Below are 17,928 nucleotides of genomic sequence, written 5' to 3' on the forward strand. Positions count from 1 at the left end.
TTCTTTTTTAAATAACTTTTTTATTTTTTTAATAATAAATAGCTATAGCTTCAAAGAACACTTTCAGTTTAAACACCAAAAACCTATTTTCATTCTATGAAATGATAAATATGAAAATCGAATTGATAATTGAATTTCGAAGCGGGAAATCACTTTTTCAACAACATATTTTCCATAGTCATTTTTTAAAAAAAAAATATTCTTTCCAACCCTCTAAAACATCTGCTATTTACTTTTTTGAAATAAGTATTAAAACTTTCTTCCAAAAACCTATTTTTTTGAAAAGCAATATTTCATGTAGCCATATATTTCAGTTTTCAATAATTATATTCAGATTGTATTAATTATGTTAAGAATTTATGTTTTCGTAAATTTGCTTTCTTACTAGGAAATATTCTGTTAGCAAATATTGAAATTATTAAATGAAGGAAAACTTAATGATAAAACTCTTATGCCTACATTTATTTAATTGAATTTTGAAACTTTATTGTAGCACAATTAAAATTTTGGTTTATTAGCTTAAGAATATTAATACCATAGACTTTCACGAAATAACGAGATTAAAGAAACATAATAACTGTTCTGAATTCCCAAATTCTAGCTAAAAGCTATTCTTAAAGTTAAACGGAGAAAAGAAACTACAAATAGATATAATTGCTAAATTTAATTTTTTTGTTGCCTTTTTCATTATTATAACTAATACTTTTTTAAAAACTTTTTATTTTACTTTTTGGAATAAACTTTTAAGAAATAAAATTTTATTAGCAAAGAAAAAAAAAATAAAGATTAAATCTTTCTTATAAAATCATTTTTAAAACTAAAGCTGGTAATCTTGTTTCCTTATATTTTTTAAAGGATATTTGTTGCTCCAAGATTGTATTTCAAAAAAAACTAAGGCATAATTTGTATTTTTATAACGGAGTGACTCGAGTTTGATTTGAAATCCTTAAAAAGAGAGTAACTTCTATTAAAAGTTACATAATGTATTTAAAAAGAAATTACTTCTATTGGAAATTGCATGAAAATACAATACATCTGTAGCATTTAAATACACATATTTCGTTTTAAACATCAACTGTCAAAGTAGAAGAAAATTTATTTTTGAATCTAAGCTTAAGCTTTGTTGTGTTGTTTTTTATTTGGCTCTTATATTTTACGCAGTAAGTAGCTTATATAATTTTAGTATTTTGAATAACTAGCATTTTCTTTACAATGCTATTTTCCGCCAATGGGGTAAGTACATTCCAATTTCTAAAACAAAGACAATAATATGCAGCATTATAATGTTTTATTTACTTTTTTTTGGTACCTAACCTATTTAATTTCAAAGGTTCAGAAAAACAGTTTTCTAAAAAAATCTTGGATCAGTAATTTGCAAAACAATTATTCAAGTTTTTTTTTTCAAATGTTCATATGGACCCAAGTAACTTTCAAATATCAAAATAATTAAATAGAAACAAAATAACAGAAAAAGAAACATATTAACAAGATTTTAAAACCGTAAATAAACATGATTGCATTTGAAACTAGATAAACGAATGATAATTTAGTATTACGTATTATTTTTAACTAATATGGACATTGCGCGAAAATAATACGAATCATCCAGAATAACTTTTGATCTAATGATCGGATTTTCACGTACTAGCACAAATTCTTAGTGGTTTGAAGATACTAATTAAATAGTACAGACGATATTAAGATGCTAAATAAGACACAAAACGCACTTTCTCCGAACATACATGCCTTTTTTCTGCAGATTTGAATTTTTGACTGTCAAAATGTAGAGCATAACCACAATCTGGGAAATATGGTCCTAATGATTTGCTCAGTAGAGCGGTTCAAAGTTAAGACCCCTTAACGTTAATTTTACTTTCTGCGTATTTTGATGGAATTATTTTTGGAATTTAGAATTTGTATTATTGCTTAAGTTTTAGCTTGATTTATATTAACTGTTCCATTTTTTTTTGTCCTTACTTGAATTAAATACTCATATGATTTAAAATAGATACATATAATGTATTTATGGCACTATAATATCTGGTGTTTTAATGAAAAATTAAAGCGCAAAAGACAATTTAAATGAATGAATACATTTCAAAAACAACGCAAGCTGCAAAAATTTAAACGTCTTAGGCAATCAAAATAAAAGTGGACATAAAACTGAAATTTTGAAATGTACATATGATTCTATTTTTGAAGAATAACACTTAAATACGTACTACTATATATTCAGTAAACGAAAATCATATTTTTATTAAGATATTTAACTACTAAAGTTACTATGTGTCTGTTAGAAATTAACTGAGTCTAAAATCATTAAATCACATGGTATCAAACAACTGTACAAATAATCCTACAAGTTTCGAACTGTATAATCTAACAGTCCTTATAGTGAGTTTTTAACCATAGAGAAACGTTCCTAAACTATCTTAAAAATGTTAGCAAATTTTAGAAATCTTAATTTATTGCGCTGCACCGAGATTGAAAAATATGAATTTTGATATTAATTTTTAGTATTGAAGAGTAGTTAATAAAAGTTATTTAAATAAATTAAACAATAACAGCTAACTATTTTGTCTATTAAGCGTTGTAAACATTAATGTTAGGGGCGTGACAATAATTTATTTCATACCCACATCTACATAACAACAATTCTAACAGGTAATTATAATTTAAATTTTTCTTTTACCTCCTTTATTTCTATTGCTATATAATGAGGTAAATAAATATTTTATGCAATATATATTTTTCATTTAAATCCATTGATTTTTTAAATTTTTCCAACAAATTTTTCAGCATGCTCAATTATTTTTCCACGCGCAATATTTAGGTATTAATTGTAAACTTAATATTTTTTGAAATATAAAACTGAAGTAAAAATATATTATTTCATTATCATTGTTTGCAAATTGTGTGCATGTGTTCTTTTTCGACACACATTTACACATATGTGATTACAACTCCGTAACACACATTTACACATATGTGATTTTTATTTAGTATTATACATTTTGCATTCTTTGAGTTTCATTTGTTTTCGTTTTCTGCTTCCAAATTTGGCAAATGTTATTTTTGTGACACGATTTATTTGTGTTGCTTAGTGATTATTTTCCATGTTAAAATCGAATGCAATTGTCAGAAAACAGTCAACACTGTAAAGAATTCCGGATAAATGACTGCCAAAAGTAACGGCACTCAAGGTTCCAGTACTTTTTACTGTAAAATCCATTGCTACCGGAACATGTTACGGAACAAAAAATCTGATGTACCGTAATTTTTATAATAATAATAATAACAGTAAAATCACTGAATCTTTCTAATGCAATAAATATTATTGTAAAAATTAAAATTTTAATGGATGAATGGAACGAACTATGTGTTGATTATCGTCTAAAAGAAATATCTTTTAGAAAGAAAAAATATTTGCTTACATAAATGACATAGTAATTGAGATATGGAATTAAAAATAACTGCATTTTCTTCATACACAGTAAATAATTCCGGATTAAATTACAGTGAATTACGGCACTCAGGGAGCCGGAACTTTTTATCCCAAAATTCATTTTTACCGGAACATGTTACGGAACAAAAAATCTGATATACCGTAATTTTTACAGTAATAATTACTGTAAATTTACTGAATCACTCTTATGCAATAAATATTATTGTAAAAATTACGGTGTAATATTTTACGGAAAAAATTTTACGATTAAATGGATTTTACGGATGATGCATTCAAAGTGCATTCACTTTTATACCGTAATTTGATCTGAAATTTTTTTCAGTGAAATGGTCTTGACCGAAGCTAACAGAATTACTGACGGATAAAAAATTTATTCCATGCAAATTTTAGCTAAAATATATAATGTTCGACAATTTAAAACACAAAATTACTTCATGAAATACCGGAATCTTGTAAATGTATGGATTTTTATTCAAAGTATATCTGAAAATTTACTTTAACATCATAACTTAATTATTTCTTGTTTTCTTCCCACAGACTAATGCCGCCCACTGAAGAAGATGATTCTTTGCCTCAGTCACAAAGATCATGTGGCAAAATCGTTCTCCGATTACTCTTTTCTCACGTGGGTCTTTTCTTGTTGGTTTGTCTTTACGCCGGGTTCGGTGCTTACATATTCGTCTGTATTGAATACGATAATGAATCCCTGGTGAGGACAGAAAGATTGTACAGATCGATTGACGTGAACGATTCCATCGCTTACCTCACTAGCCTTTTCTGGTATTGGAGGAATAAAAATTTTACTTGGGAAGAATGGGATGCCAAAGTGTACGAGCAGCTCAAGTTCCTAGACAAATTCATAGTTGGAGTTACAAAGAACTTTTCTTATGATAGTACAATGGACATTGATGAATGGCCAAGAAAATGGACATTCGGTAATGGATTACTCTATGCTGTGACCATTCTCACTACTATTGGTATGTTTTTCTTACTTTTCATCGATTGCTTATCAGAAAATTGTTTATAAAAGTATTATTTTTGATACCCGGATAAGCTTCTGAAGGAAACATCCGTACATATTATTTCAACCTTCTGTAAACCAAGGCAACTTTACCTCTCAGGGACAAATTTGCCAAAATTTTAAACAATGATATTTGAGATTCAAACAAGCTCGCGAGGAAAAAACACTGACAACCCACATCCTTCTGTAAATCAATGCAACTTTGCTACCCGGAGCAGTTCGGCAAAATTTTTCAAATACGGTATTTGGCACTCTGGCAAACTCTCTAACAAAAGATATCTCCAATATTTAAATCAGGGTAATCTTGTTACCGTTGCGATTTTTTATAGCATTTAAGACCTTATACTTGACAGATCTCTCAAGTGAAACTTGTTTATACATTATCCACATTTTTCTGTAAACCAGGATATTTTTAATTTTTCTTTAAAAAAAACTGTAGAGCAGTTTTGAAAAACTTTTAAAACGTAATTTTTGCCCCCCCTTAATTCTCCCGAACGAAACAGTTGTGTCTTCAATCTATTTGGTTGAGGAACTTGTTGGGACAATAAATTAAGTATTTTTAAAAACCTTTCACGAAGCTGTCCGTGTAAGAGCTTAAATTTTTTGCTAAGCTGCTGAGGGGCACAATGTTTTTCTTTTTATCTCTCAATAAATCATCAGTTAAATTTAAGTCATCGAGCCAGAAATTAAATTTCAAAAATATATCTCGAAGACGTGATTGAAAACATTATCTTTCTAGGCTATGGCCATGTGACTCCATATACACAAGTGGGAAAACTGGTGACGATTTTGTATTCTTTGATTGGCATTCCTCTTACACTGATCTTCCTGGCTAATATTGGTGAATTGATGGCTTCTGTGTTTCGTTACACATACAGCAGACTATGCTGTCGATGGTGCAGGGGATCACGTCGTCGAAATGAGTATTCTAGAGAGTCTACTGTAAAGATGGACGGAAGACTACCGTCGCTGTCCTCAGATGAAGTTGGCCAAGAATCTTACATGCCCACAGAAAAAGTAAGGAACATAAAAAAGATTTAAATAATTCATAGATTAAAAGCTCTATAGACACATTTCAAACACACAGTAATTGCAAATAGTAAATCTTTAAAATATAATGTTCAATCAGAAAGTAAATCTATAATGAATACCTAAGCATTTATATTTTGCTTTTAAAAAATAAAAATAATTACGACTTTTGTTATTATTCAGGAAAGTATACTGAAAAAAGTCTTGTGAACTAACTTAAATTGCATTTTCATTTTCAGAATATAGATGTAAACTAAAGTTTGTAACTTATAGACATGATATTGGCGATTTAGAAACTGAAAGAGTACCGCGTAAGAAGCTCATAGTGCTGTTTTTGTAATTTGTATTACCCATTATCTTCTGATTAATGGATATAGATTCCATTTTCACTGTGCTATCTGTAGAATATTTTAAGACATTTTCTTCAAGTTATGAAAATTTTATTTTTTTGACTAAAATGTCCTCTCTGACGGGTGAATGAGAAAATAATATTTTTTTGAAATTGACTCTAAATTACAAAATTCACATTGAGAAGTCTTTATTTATTTTAAATTTGCATCAAATATAAACTGTCAATTAAAGTTGATCGGATTTTATGTAATAAAAGTAATTTTCTATAACTCAAAGTGAATCATTTGAAAGTGGTGCAACTGAAAAACTAGCGGAGAAAAATGTCGTAAGTCAGTTTTGAAATTTACCATGATTTAATAATCGAAAAATACACAGCATCCCCCCCCATTGTCTTTAAAAGGGAATTAAGGCGCACTAAGTGAAAAAAGAAAGAAATTTCTTTTCTGATTTATTAGTGAACGAAATTTTGCGATGACTATTGACCTGGTGTGTTTCAAATTTTCGTTTTTATCATTCTTATAGTGTTAAAAAGTGCAATACTTTTTATATCTGCAATTTAAATTTTTTTATTTATTACTAATAAATAATTATTTTATTAATTTTACTAAAAATATTTTTCTTGGTCAAACGAATTTATTATTTTGGATCCAAAAAGTTTTTGATTCTTCAGTTCTTGAAATATGATGGAAAGCACAAGCAAATAAAAACAACGATAAATTGATTTTGCACATTTTCCCGTTTAATCTATTTGAGAAATGATATTTATTTGAGAAACGACAGCAACTGTCTCCATGACTCAGAGATCCATCCGAAAAGGAGCTTTTGTAACTTTATTAAGTCAGTTCTACAACACATAACGTTTTTTTTTTGTGAATCTCCTAGTAGCACCTATAATGTGCCTCTTTAAACCATTAAGGTAACAGTTTTATACAGACAAAATTGTTGAATTTTTTTTATTGTAGGTTCTTTTTTTTTATTCCCGCTAATTCCACATTTCATTTTCTAATAATTTGAAAGATAAAATATACTTATATTGTTTTAATATAGTTTAATATTAAGCTTAAAAGCAAATTTAATCAATCTACAATGCGCAGTTTAAGAAATTATTCCCGCTGAAAACGGGAAATTTTACAGCATCCCTATTTCTTTCATTTTGAGAGCTGCTGTGTAACGATGTTCGGTATATTTTCTCTCTGTTCCCTCTTCTTGTTGCTGATTCACTTACATTCATTTTCTATTAGCTCACTGTATTTTATTGATCCATATTGATCATATTCTTATTATGTGATCTGAGTAGGCAGGAAGTAAATGGAGTGTGAATTGAGTAGGCGGGCGATATATTCAACAATGAAGTAAATAAAATTAATCTCCTGTTTTTTTTCCTTAGATACGATAAAACATATTCCAAAGTGGTATTTATCTGTGGAAAAAATCAGTTTTGTTTATGAGAAATTTTAAATATTCAACAATCAAGTAAATAAAATAAATCCCCTGCAATTTTCCTTCGGTACAATAAGGCATGATATTTATTTGCGGGAAAAAAAATAGTTTTGTTCGTGAGAAATTTTAAATATCCAACAATCAAGTAAATAAAATAAATCACCTGCAATTTTCCTTCAGTACTATAAAACATGTTCCAAGCTGGTGATATTTATTTGCGGAAAAAAATAGTTTTGTTTATGAATACTTTTGAATACCCAACAATCAAGTAAATAAAATTAATCCCCTGTAATTTTACCTTAGATACAATAAAATGTATCCCAGAGTGGTATTTATTTGCTAAAAAATCAGTTTTGCTTTAAAAAAATGCAATTTTTAAAAACAAAAATTTTTTGGAATTACTTAAGATATTTGGCAAATTTTTAAACAATCTTATTATGTTTTAAGAACTAAAGATAAATAAAAAAAAGAAAGAAATTTTAAACCTCATATTACTGATTAAAAACTTCATTCGCTTCAAAAATATGCGAATTGGGAATAATAGTCGATATGTTTCAGGCTCTCAAAAACAGGCGCCCATTTTCAAGACTAGCTAGACGAGAAGAAGTGTTAGTGACTTGAAATAAAAATGTGAATTTTCCAAAGAAAAAGGAAAAAATAAATATTATAAACCTCATGTTTTATTAAAACCTCTCACATAATTATAGATAACATTATCATTAAAAATACTTTTAGATTTGCTCATTTCATTACAATATTTTTAATTCCAGTTCCCACACTAGAATGAAAAAATTTTAATTTAATTACATCAGTATTTTTATTCATCATTGAATATTAATTTACTTCAAATTATTAAATTTTTTTAATGAATTTTTAATAGCTTTAAAATTTTTGGTTGTAGTTTTGAAGCTTGAAAGAATAGTTATTTTTATTTCAATGTAAAGAACGGCTATTGCTTCATTTTTAGAAAACTTTTATTAAACAGTTTTTACTTCTGAGTTCTTATTGTAAATCAGAATTCCTACTATATTTATATATATATATATATATATATATATATATATATATATATATATATATATATATATATATATATATATATATATATAATTGTATATATATATATATATATATATATATATATATATATATATATATATATATATATATAATTGTATATATATATATATATATATATATATATATATATAATTGTATATATATATATATATATATGTATATTTTTTTTTCTTTTTTTTTTTAAATTATTTTAGATAAATTATTTTCTTATATCTCAAGATTTCAAGTATACTTTTTCCATATATTAATCAATGAATTTTAAAAAAAAATTCCATTTCTGTGATTGGATCTTAATGCAAAAAGATTACACTGTATCACGTTTTGAAATAAAGCATTTGTTCTTCAAAACTTTTATCTTTCGTGAAAGTAACTATTTCTTTTTCTGTCTGATACAGATTCAGATACCTATTATATTGAACCTTTTACTAATATCCCTCTTCATCCTCTTGGGAGCTGGGATTTTTGCGATTCTGGAAGATTGGGATATGCTGAGTTCCGGATATTTCACTTTCATCACCTTGACAACCATTGGCTTTGGGGATTACTATCCAGGAAGCGCTTTTCAAGGATACAAAGGAAGTATTTGTACGTAAGAAAACTTTTTGACTTGAAATACTTTCGGCTTTGTTGGGATTTGAATGTGACACGTTTTAAAAATGCGTTTTTGCTTAACAATATTTTCAAAGTAAGTTTTGAGCCAGCGGTTACAACTTAAATTGATAGTGGTATCCCTAAGAATTTGATTTTGTTAAATTGTATTTGAATTAGAAACTTAAGATTTCGGGTAGATATATGTATCAACAAATTTGAATACGTTTGTTTTCAATGCATTTTCGAGACACTAATTCACCACATGATAAAATACATGAATAAAAATATAATCATTTTATAGTTGCCGTTCAACTTTTCTTAAAAATATATTTTTGTTGTAAACCTCAGGTAAGCTAAATACGAACCAATGAAATATTGCCAGTATTTTAAATCAGCCGCTGTCATTTTTTCGATTTCTGGTTCAATTCTTCACAAAAGTAAATCGTTATTTTCACAGATCGCACTCTGAAAAAAGAAAAATATTGTAAATTTATCGTGTCTCTGGCTCTATGAGAACACCAAAAAGCTCGGTAGTGATTTGGTAGTGATTTCAGTAAAATTAACAATATGAGATGGTTTATTAATATGTGGTAAAATTTGGTAAATTTATCATGATACCTTAGAGAATGGCATAAAAACCATTTATGCGGTTAAATGTACTTTTTAAGCTTTGTATTTTTTACTAAATGTGTAGTAATACGTTCTATAATTTTTGAAAACCAGACTTTCCGTTAAATGTCAACATATGAACGGGAAAATTGCCAAATGAAAAGTTTTAATACAGTACATTCTGTTTTATTAACCAGAATAATGGGTTTTTATATCAGAAATGTCATTACCATGCAGTACGGAAATTTTATAAGAATTTTTTTCGCCGTGCAGTTACTTGCATAATCTAATTTCTCTATGTTCCATTTCAAAAACGCCATAATAAATCAAACACCAGTCTCTTAAGTTACGCTATTTTAACATTTTGGTAAATCTTCAATTAAAGTTTCATTAAATCTTTAGAAAACCATAGTTGCTATTACTGAAAACATCATCGCTTTAATTTCTTTCTTCGAGTTTTAAAAAAAAAATTTTTTGTGTGCCATAGTAGGAAAACAGTAAGATAAGTTCGACTCTAATTTTTTTTTATTTTGTTAGCACATGTAAGTAAAAGGCTGTGCCTAATTACAACTATGTCAATTTACTATACACTTAGAAAAAAAGTATAGTCAAACTACCAAAATTTGATAAAATTAAGTGTTTCTGGCTCTACTAGAACACCAAAAAGCGGTAATAAGGTAATTTGTACCAAAGCACTTCGCTAATAATTTTGGTCAAATTAACGATAGTATTTAATTTTATAATACGTGATAAAATTTAGTAAATGTGGTAAAAGTTGGTAATACCTTAGAGAGTGCCATAAAAACCTTTTATTCGGTTAAATTTACTTTTACGGTTTTGTATTTTTTACTAAATGTAAAGTATTAACTTTATTATTCTCATTAGAGAACAATGATTAAGAAAACCATATTTTCTTTTTTATCGTTATCATACGGACCTAAAAAATTACTAAATGACAGGTTTAAGTATAGTATATTTTTGTTTTTATTACCAGAATTATGTATATTTTACTAGAAACGTCATTACCGTACAGAACGATAATTTTACCAAAACTTTTAATTCCGTGTAGACTGGATTGTTTCTTTCTTCGTGTACATATACCTTACTGTTTATATTTAAATTATTTTAGAGTGTAATTGTTATTTTATTTCAGCAAAGACGCTGACTCTGATGGGAACTTGCTTTTACATGATGTTGGGAATGGCTCTCGTCAGTATGTGCATAAATCTGATGCAAGAACAGATAACAACGAAAGTGAAATGGATGGCGAACGAAATCGGACTCATACGGCAGCCGGATATTCCAGACACCGAAGAAGAGAAACCTCTAACCACGATTTCCAATGTTACAACTCCCTCTGCAGCTATGGATTAATATTTGAGAGGATTAGATTAAAAATTACATGTAATATAAGCTTCACAACGAAATGATTGATTGTACATGGCTCAATGACCAATTAGTAATAAAAACATTATTTATTTTCTAAATATAAGTGCTTGAAAATACGTTCACATTTCATTATTCTCGTTTTGAAATCAATATTTGATGGAAAAGGAATTTGAGTTCATTTTGAAAAATGTATGAAAGTCCTAATCTTTTAACGACTGTTAAATTCTTATTGGTTTAGCAGAATCTTACATAGAAACTTAATATTTAAAATGTAACAATTTTGTTATTTTCATTACAAATACGAGTACTTTTTTCATAAAAATTAACGAAAGCACAGTGCGCAAAAAATAAACGAAACCGAAACACCCCGTATAACTTTTGATATAGGACTCTATCCTATCTTATATTTAAAATGTAACAATTTTGTTATTTTCATTACAAATACGAGTACTTTTTTCATAAAAATTAACGAAAGCACAGTGCGCAAAAAATAAACGAAACCGAAACACCTCATATAACTTCTGATATAAGGATCGAAATTTCATTTACTAGGACTCTATCCTAATGTTTCGTGGGAAATATGCTAATTAATTACTTAAATGCTAACAAAATAGTACATATGATATTTTAAGTTACGAAATTAGGCACATAAGCGCACTTTCTCATAATAAACATTTGTTTTTTTCGACTGATTTTGATTTCTGGCCCTCAAAAAATAGGGAATAGCCAAAATTCAGAAAATATCGTCGCAATAGTTTGGTCAAGAGAACGGTTGAAAGTTTGGCCCCTTCGTTTAAATTTTACGTTTTGCGTATTTCGCCATATATAAAGAAATTTTTAAGTGAACAGAAAATTTTTTATACACAGTTAGGAAATTTTTTTATTCAAGGGTAATTCCCCGAAAAAAAACTAATGTTTATTTCTAACTTTTTATTATTTAAGTTAATGACAGTCGAGAAATTTTGAATTGTAAGATATAGACATTTTTACATCAGTTTACTGAATGTAATTATTTATGAAAAAAATGCAACATTTGAACAGAAACGATCGAATAGTTTCTGAGAAATTGAATTTTAAATATTCAACTTTTTGAAAATTAAATTTTTCCGGAACTATTTGACCGATTTCGTTAAAATGTTTGGATTTTGCAGCATAAAATTACGTTCTTTAAAATGGTGGAAAACATTTTTATCCCTTACAATTCAAAATTTTCCCGTCTATTATTAAAGGAAATAATAAAAAAATAATAAACATTCGCTAAAAGTTTTTTTTTTCACGGAATTATTTGTGCGTAGTCAACTTTTATAATTGTATGCAGAAAAAAAATTCAATCCGGTAAAAAAATTCTCGAGATATTGCGAAATACTCAAAAAGTATAATTAGCGTTAAGGGTTCCTAACTTAGAACCGTTTTCCTGACCAAGCTATTGGGGTTATATTTCCCAAATTACGGCTACCCTCTTTATTTTGGGAATCAGAAATCATAATCAGTAAAAAAAAAAAAAAAATTATTTACTCAGAGGAAGTACGTTTTTGTGTTTGATTTTGTATTTCAAAATATCGTCTGTACTAAACATATCTGAGATCATTCCGTTGGACCATTAAGATTGAGTACATAAAAATCAGATCATTAGATTGAAATTTATTCAGGGAATTTCGTTTGTTTATCTACTTTTTTGCGCACTATACAAGTAAAAGGGCTAAATTGAAATTAAAAAAAATTAGCATAAGCAATGGGAGGGGATGAAGTTCTGCTCATTCCAGAATCTTCACTGCTGTCATTCAACTTATTTCGGGATGCCACCTACCGTTCCATTACGGAACAGAGACTTCGTCTCCTCCTGAACTCACCGGAATGGAATTCGAAATCATTTCGCTTGAAATTTAATTCCGGGCGTGATCAAGAGTTCGTAATTCGCCAAACTGACACTTCAGAATTCCAAACGATAAAGTGAGTTTCATAACTCAAAATTCATTCAACGTAAATTTACAATTACTGTTATATGTTCATAAATTCCGCCGTGGCAACTTTGGAAGAACAATCGTCGATTTTTAAAGCGTTTTGAAAAAAAAAAAAAAAGCTGATTTAATAAAATGTACCAAGTGTAAATGAAATGTAAATGGACACTATTGTATATTTATTTAGATTCATTAGCTTATTCATTTAAGGAAAGGAAGAAAAATATTCACACAAGAAGTCTGAAAGACGGAATCAATTGCTATACCTATTTTCGTAAACACGAATTTTGAACTTCGTCTATTTTCATAAACGCGTAACTTTGGACTTAGTCCATTTTTGTAAACACGCATTTTGAGCTTGGTTCATTTTCGTGAACACGCATTTCGAGCTGAGTCAAGATTTGAAATTTCCCTTGTGATTTATAAAATACTACATAAGTACCTACTAATAGAATGAAATAATGCTATTAATTAAAGCTGTTGATATGAAATTAAAATTATTTGACCAGCAATGAAGTACTTAATCTAATATATTTACTATTATGTTCAATATATATAAGATAATATTCAATATTATGCAAAACAAGTTAGATAGTAGATGGTTTTAATGTTAGATGGCAGCATCATATACGGACTTAGAAGAAAGAACCTTTGATTTGTCTTTTTTATCCGGTTATATAGATTCGTTGAAATGTGTTTATAAGAATAAAATATTAAAAATTGAATTATAATTTAGAAATTAATAATTTTCAGAATAAATTTATGCTTGCAAAGAGCATGAAATAAGATGTAATTAAGTGAGTTGAGACTGGAGCATGGGGCAGGAGACAAAAAGTTGAATTTAACAAATAATTTGATTTGATAGTAAAACGTAATTATTAATTAATTATAATTCATTAATTGTTATTGATAATTTCATATCAAATTAAATTAAATAATTTAATTTGATTAATAAATTAAATTGAATCATTCAATTAACAAATTAAATTGAATAATTTAATTTGCTAAAAAGTTCTTAGGGACAATCTTATAAAAACGTGACATCATCATCATACGTCATAAAAATTCATCTTTTATGCTGTTATAATTAGTTTTGTGAAATAAATGCAAGTGTGCTAACAAACTAGTGATTTAGAACGAGTTGACACTACTCTTTCTAGTATTATTAGAAGAAGTTTCTAATTTGTTTTTTCTCCATATCTAACCACTCCTTCCATATTTGACAGGGAAAAAAAATATGTATATAAGCACAAAGGCACTGTCATATCTGAATCATAAATACTTAACTTATTGGTATTGCCTAATTTATCTATTATAAAATCAATTCAGGAGTTTTAATAATAAAAAAAATATTGATTAAAACATTAGTAGATAGTAGGTTACATTTTATACTAAAATTACTAGATGGCAGCACTAAAGCTTTTGAGCATAGTTTTTTTCTTTTTTCTTTTTATAATTAAAAAAAAAAAATCCTTTTAGAGCAGTGTTCCTTAACCTTTTTGATATAATGGACCCCTTTTAAAATTATTTAAGAAGTCACGGACCATCCCCCTGTGAAAAAAATAATTGCAAAGAACGTCAATTATTAGAAAACATTTAATTTTATTATTTTAATAGTATACAAAATTTTTAAAATTAAAATGTTTAATGTGAAGGTTGCTGCTGCTTTTCCTTACTTAACAAATTGAATTGGGGGATGGTTTCCAACTAAGCAAACGGGCATATCTTGTTCAACATTCAATCGATTTCGATGTTATGTTTTTATTATCACAATAGTGGAAAATCCCGCGTCGCAAAGATACACTGTAGCAAACGGAATTATAGCAGCCATAACTCGCTTTACAAGCAATGGGTAGGCTTCCAAACGTTTTAAAAATTAGGAGTAGTCAGCGGACCTCCAAAATATAACTCATGGACCCCTTAGGGGTTCATGAACCACAGGTTAAGAAACCCTGTTTTAGAGGAAGAATTTTACTTCTTTGTTTCAACATGTTCGATTTGAAAAAATTAAAAAAAGAAAGAAAATTTTTTTTTCAATGTTATATATGTTTAATTTATCAATTAATAAATTATGCTAAAATTATTATTATTTAAAATTAAATATGATTCTTTTGATCCTAAAAATTATATAATTTATATGATTTCTTTACAATTCATTCAAGTTTATACAAATAGGAGGGTGAAAAAATACTTCCGATGGAAATTTTAAGAATTATTTCAAATTATTTATATTTTACTAAGTTCAATTTCCCTAAAGAATCCTAGAAAATCGAATTCTAGAAAAGAATGGAATACTTTTGTCCCGGAATTTAAAATTAAGATTAGATTAAAAGCTAAGATTTAAAGTCAATATATATAGACCCATGAATTTTAAACCAAGCAGACAGTTTAAGTTGTACTATTTCAAAAATAAATCTCATTTAATTTTCATAACTAAATATTTAATATTAAAAAAATAACAATATTATTTAAAAAATAATGTATTGATTTATTTATCTTTGCAAAAATAAATAGCAACTAAGTGATAATATGAATATGAATGATAGTATGATTTAATTCAAATTTTCAAGTTAAATGAAAGAAAATATTTTTTTTGAAATATTTTGTTATGAATTTCGCTAACCACACTTGTATCTTGCTTTGTATATACTAGAATTTCATCGCAACTTACGTGTCAAAAATTGGCTTTTTTTTTCTTGTTGTCTTTCTTACGAATAGTCTTGCTAATGATACAAAATTGCTGAAAATGTGTTACATGCCATCCTTACTCTCATCAAATGCCTTAATATTCAAAATATTCAGAAATTAATGGGCGAGTTTCCATACTTGAAGCTTGTGGAAGTGGTAGATCGCTCCAAAATCGTTAAAGAGGTTACAACAATTACTATTCTTAATAATTTTAAAAAGTTGGATTAATTTAAATCTTAGAGAAAAGAGTGGTGGCGAGATATCCCATATTTCTCTTTTTCTCTCTTTCTTTCCCCTTTCTCTCTCGCTCTCTCCCTATTTAAAAAAAAAATCAATGCAAACAAATTATTTTGTGTAAAATAAAATTATGAAAAATTTAAAATTTCTCTTAAAACTGTTCTGACTGCATTTTTTGTTGCAACTTTCTCATCAAAATGAAAATATATATTCGATTTGTCGTAAGAAACTGATAAATAATGTTTTTTATGCGGAATGATTGAACCATATTCAGTAAGAACGCTCTCGAAATCTTGCATTGAGTATTATTATTTTTTGAAGTTTGTATCTTTTCTGTTCTAGTTAATTTTTGTGATGGAATTATTTAAGATATCGATGAAAGAATTTTTATTAAATAAAGAATTATAACGCCACATTAGAATTACGATTGTAACTTTTATTTCATCAACTTTTGAACGTAGACTTTTCGAAAATTGAATAAATTTGGAGTTCACTTCTTTGTCACCGTATCGTAAAACTCGCTCATTATCTTTTCTAGATCTAAATGAATTTCAAATTTTTGAAATTAATAAACTTATCAATACAAACTTAAGTCTTACAAGGGCATCGACTTATAATTTAAAAAAAATAATACTAATAAATTTTAAACCCAACACGTTTATAAACAACAAATACTAAATCATTTGAACTTTAGACAATAAAACTTAATTTTCATTTAATTAAAAAAATTTCAAAACTTTTCTGACTGTATTTGCTGTTGTAATTTTTTCATCAAAATGAAGATATGTAATAAATTTGCAGTAGGAAGCTTAGAAATTTATAGTTGTATTTTAAGCAGAATGATTGAATCAGATTCAGTAAGAACGTTCTCTAAATTTCTAAAACTCTTGACTTCAATACTATTATCTTTCAAAATTTAAATATTTTCTGTTGTAGCTTTTTTTTATCGTAAAATTATTTAAATTATTGATGAAAGAATTTTTATTAAATAAAAAAAAATTGCAAAGTCACATTAGAATTATAAACTAGATTGTTTGAAATATTGACAGTCAAACGATTTTAACCTTTACTTCTATAACTTTTGAAAGTAAACTTGTCAAAAGTTGAAGAGACTTGGAACGCATTTACCTTTGGCACCATGTTGTGAAACTTTCCCACGTCTTTTGTAGATCTAAATGAATATAAAAATTTCAAAATTGAGAAACTTATTAATACGAACTTAACTCTTATCAGTGAGCCTCAACTTAATTTTTTTCTTTAAACAAATAGTAAATTTGAAGTCACTTTTAAAATATAATAAATATTAAATCATTTGAACTTTAATCAAAAAAACTTAATTTTAATTAAATTAAAAGTTTTCTAAATCTTTTCCGATGTATTTTTTTATGTTAATTATTTCACTAAAATGAAAGTATATATTAAATTTGCAACAGGAAACTGAAAAATGGATTGATGTATTCGAGGCAAAATGATTGAGCAGCTCCACTAAGAACATTCTCCACGTTTTAAAAATCTTACAGTGAATGTTATTATCCTTTAAAGTATGCTTGTCTAAAGTGCGGCCCAACTGCAAGTTACGAAAAGTTAAATTTGATATTTTAAATGAATATTAATATTTGAATATTAATATTTGAATTTTAATATTTTAAAATAAAAATATTAAAATGGTTGTTTTAGTATCGTTAAAGGATGCAACCAAATCTGTAGATTTATTCCATGCATCAAAAATGAAGATGAAATGGTTTTCCTTATCTATGAAAAATTTTTAAGCTATCAAAAGGGAAACCTGTGACTGAATTTCAAGACGTAGATTGGGTTTTAGATTTAGCATTTTTAGTAGACTTAGCAGAGCATTTGAATGATTTAAATTTGAGACTTCAAGGAAAAAATCAATTTATCAATAATATGTTCCAAACAATAACAGCGTTTGAAAGAAAGTTAAAATTTTGGCACAATCAAATAAGGTAAACGATTTGACACATTTCAGTACTTTGGCTGCACATAAACCTGTGAGCAGCAAAAAATATGCAGCATTAATTTCTGATTTAATTGAAGAGCTTGAAAGTAAA

At 27.3% G+C, this 17,928-nt stretch overlaps 1 protein-coding gene across 2 annotated transcripts; it reads left to right on the forward strand.

Moving 5' to 3' along the window:
- Positions 1-2,369: 2,369 nt before the first annotated feature.
- On the forward strand, positions 2,370-11,074 carry LOC107436689 (TWiK family of potassium channels protein 7). 2 transcript variants are annotated; one of them, XM_071181453.2, is made up of 5 exons: positions 2,370-2,664; positions 4,004-4,443; positions 5,227-5,504; positions 8,783-8,972; positions 10,741-11,074. In XM_071181453.2, the coding sequence occupies exons 2-5, from the start codon at positions 4,008-4,010 to the stop codon at positions 10,959-10,961; spliced, it is 1,125 nt and encodes a 374-aa protein (XP_071037554.2). In that variant the 5' UTR covers positions 2,370-2,664; positions 4,004-4,007; the 3' UTR covers positions 10,962-11,074. The 2 variants fall into 2 exon arrangements, with proteins under 2 accessions (XP_071037554.2, XP_015903970.3); XM_016048484.4 differs by having other exon boundaries at positions 2,392-2,664; positions 8,783-8,976.
- The last annotated feature ends 6,854 nt before the right edge of the window (positions 11,075-17,928 follow it).

The sequence above is a fragment of the Parasteatoda tepidariorum genome, chromosome 3, assembly GCF_982258835.1.
Source record: "Parasteatoda tepidariorum strain Cologne lab strain chromosome 3, Ptep-v5.0, whole genome shotgun sequence".
NCBI classification, from domain to species: Eukaryota; Metazoa; Arthropoda; class Arachnida; order Araneae; family Theridiidae; genus Parasteatoda; species Parasteatoda tepidariorum.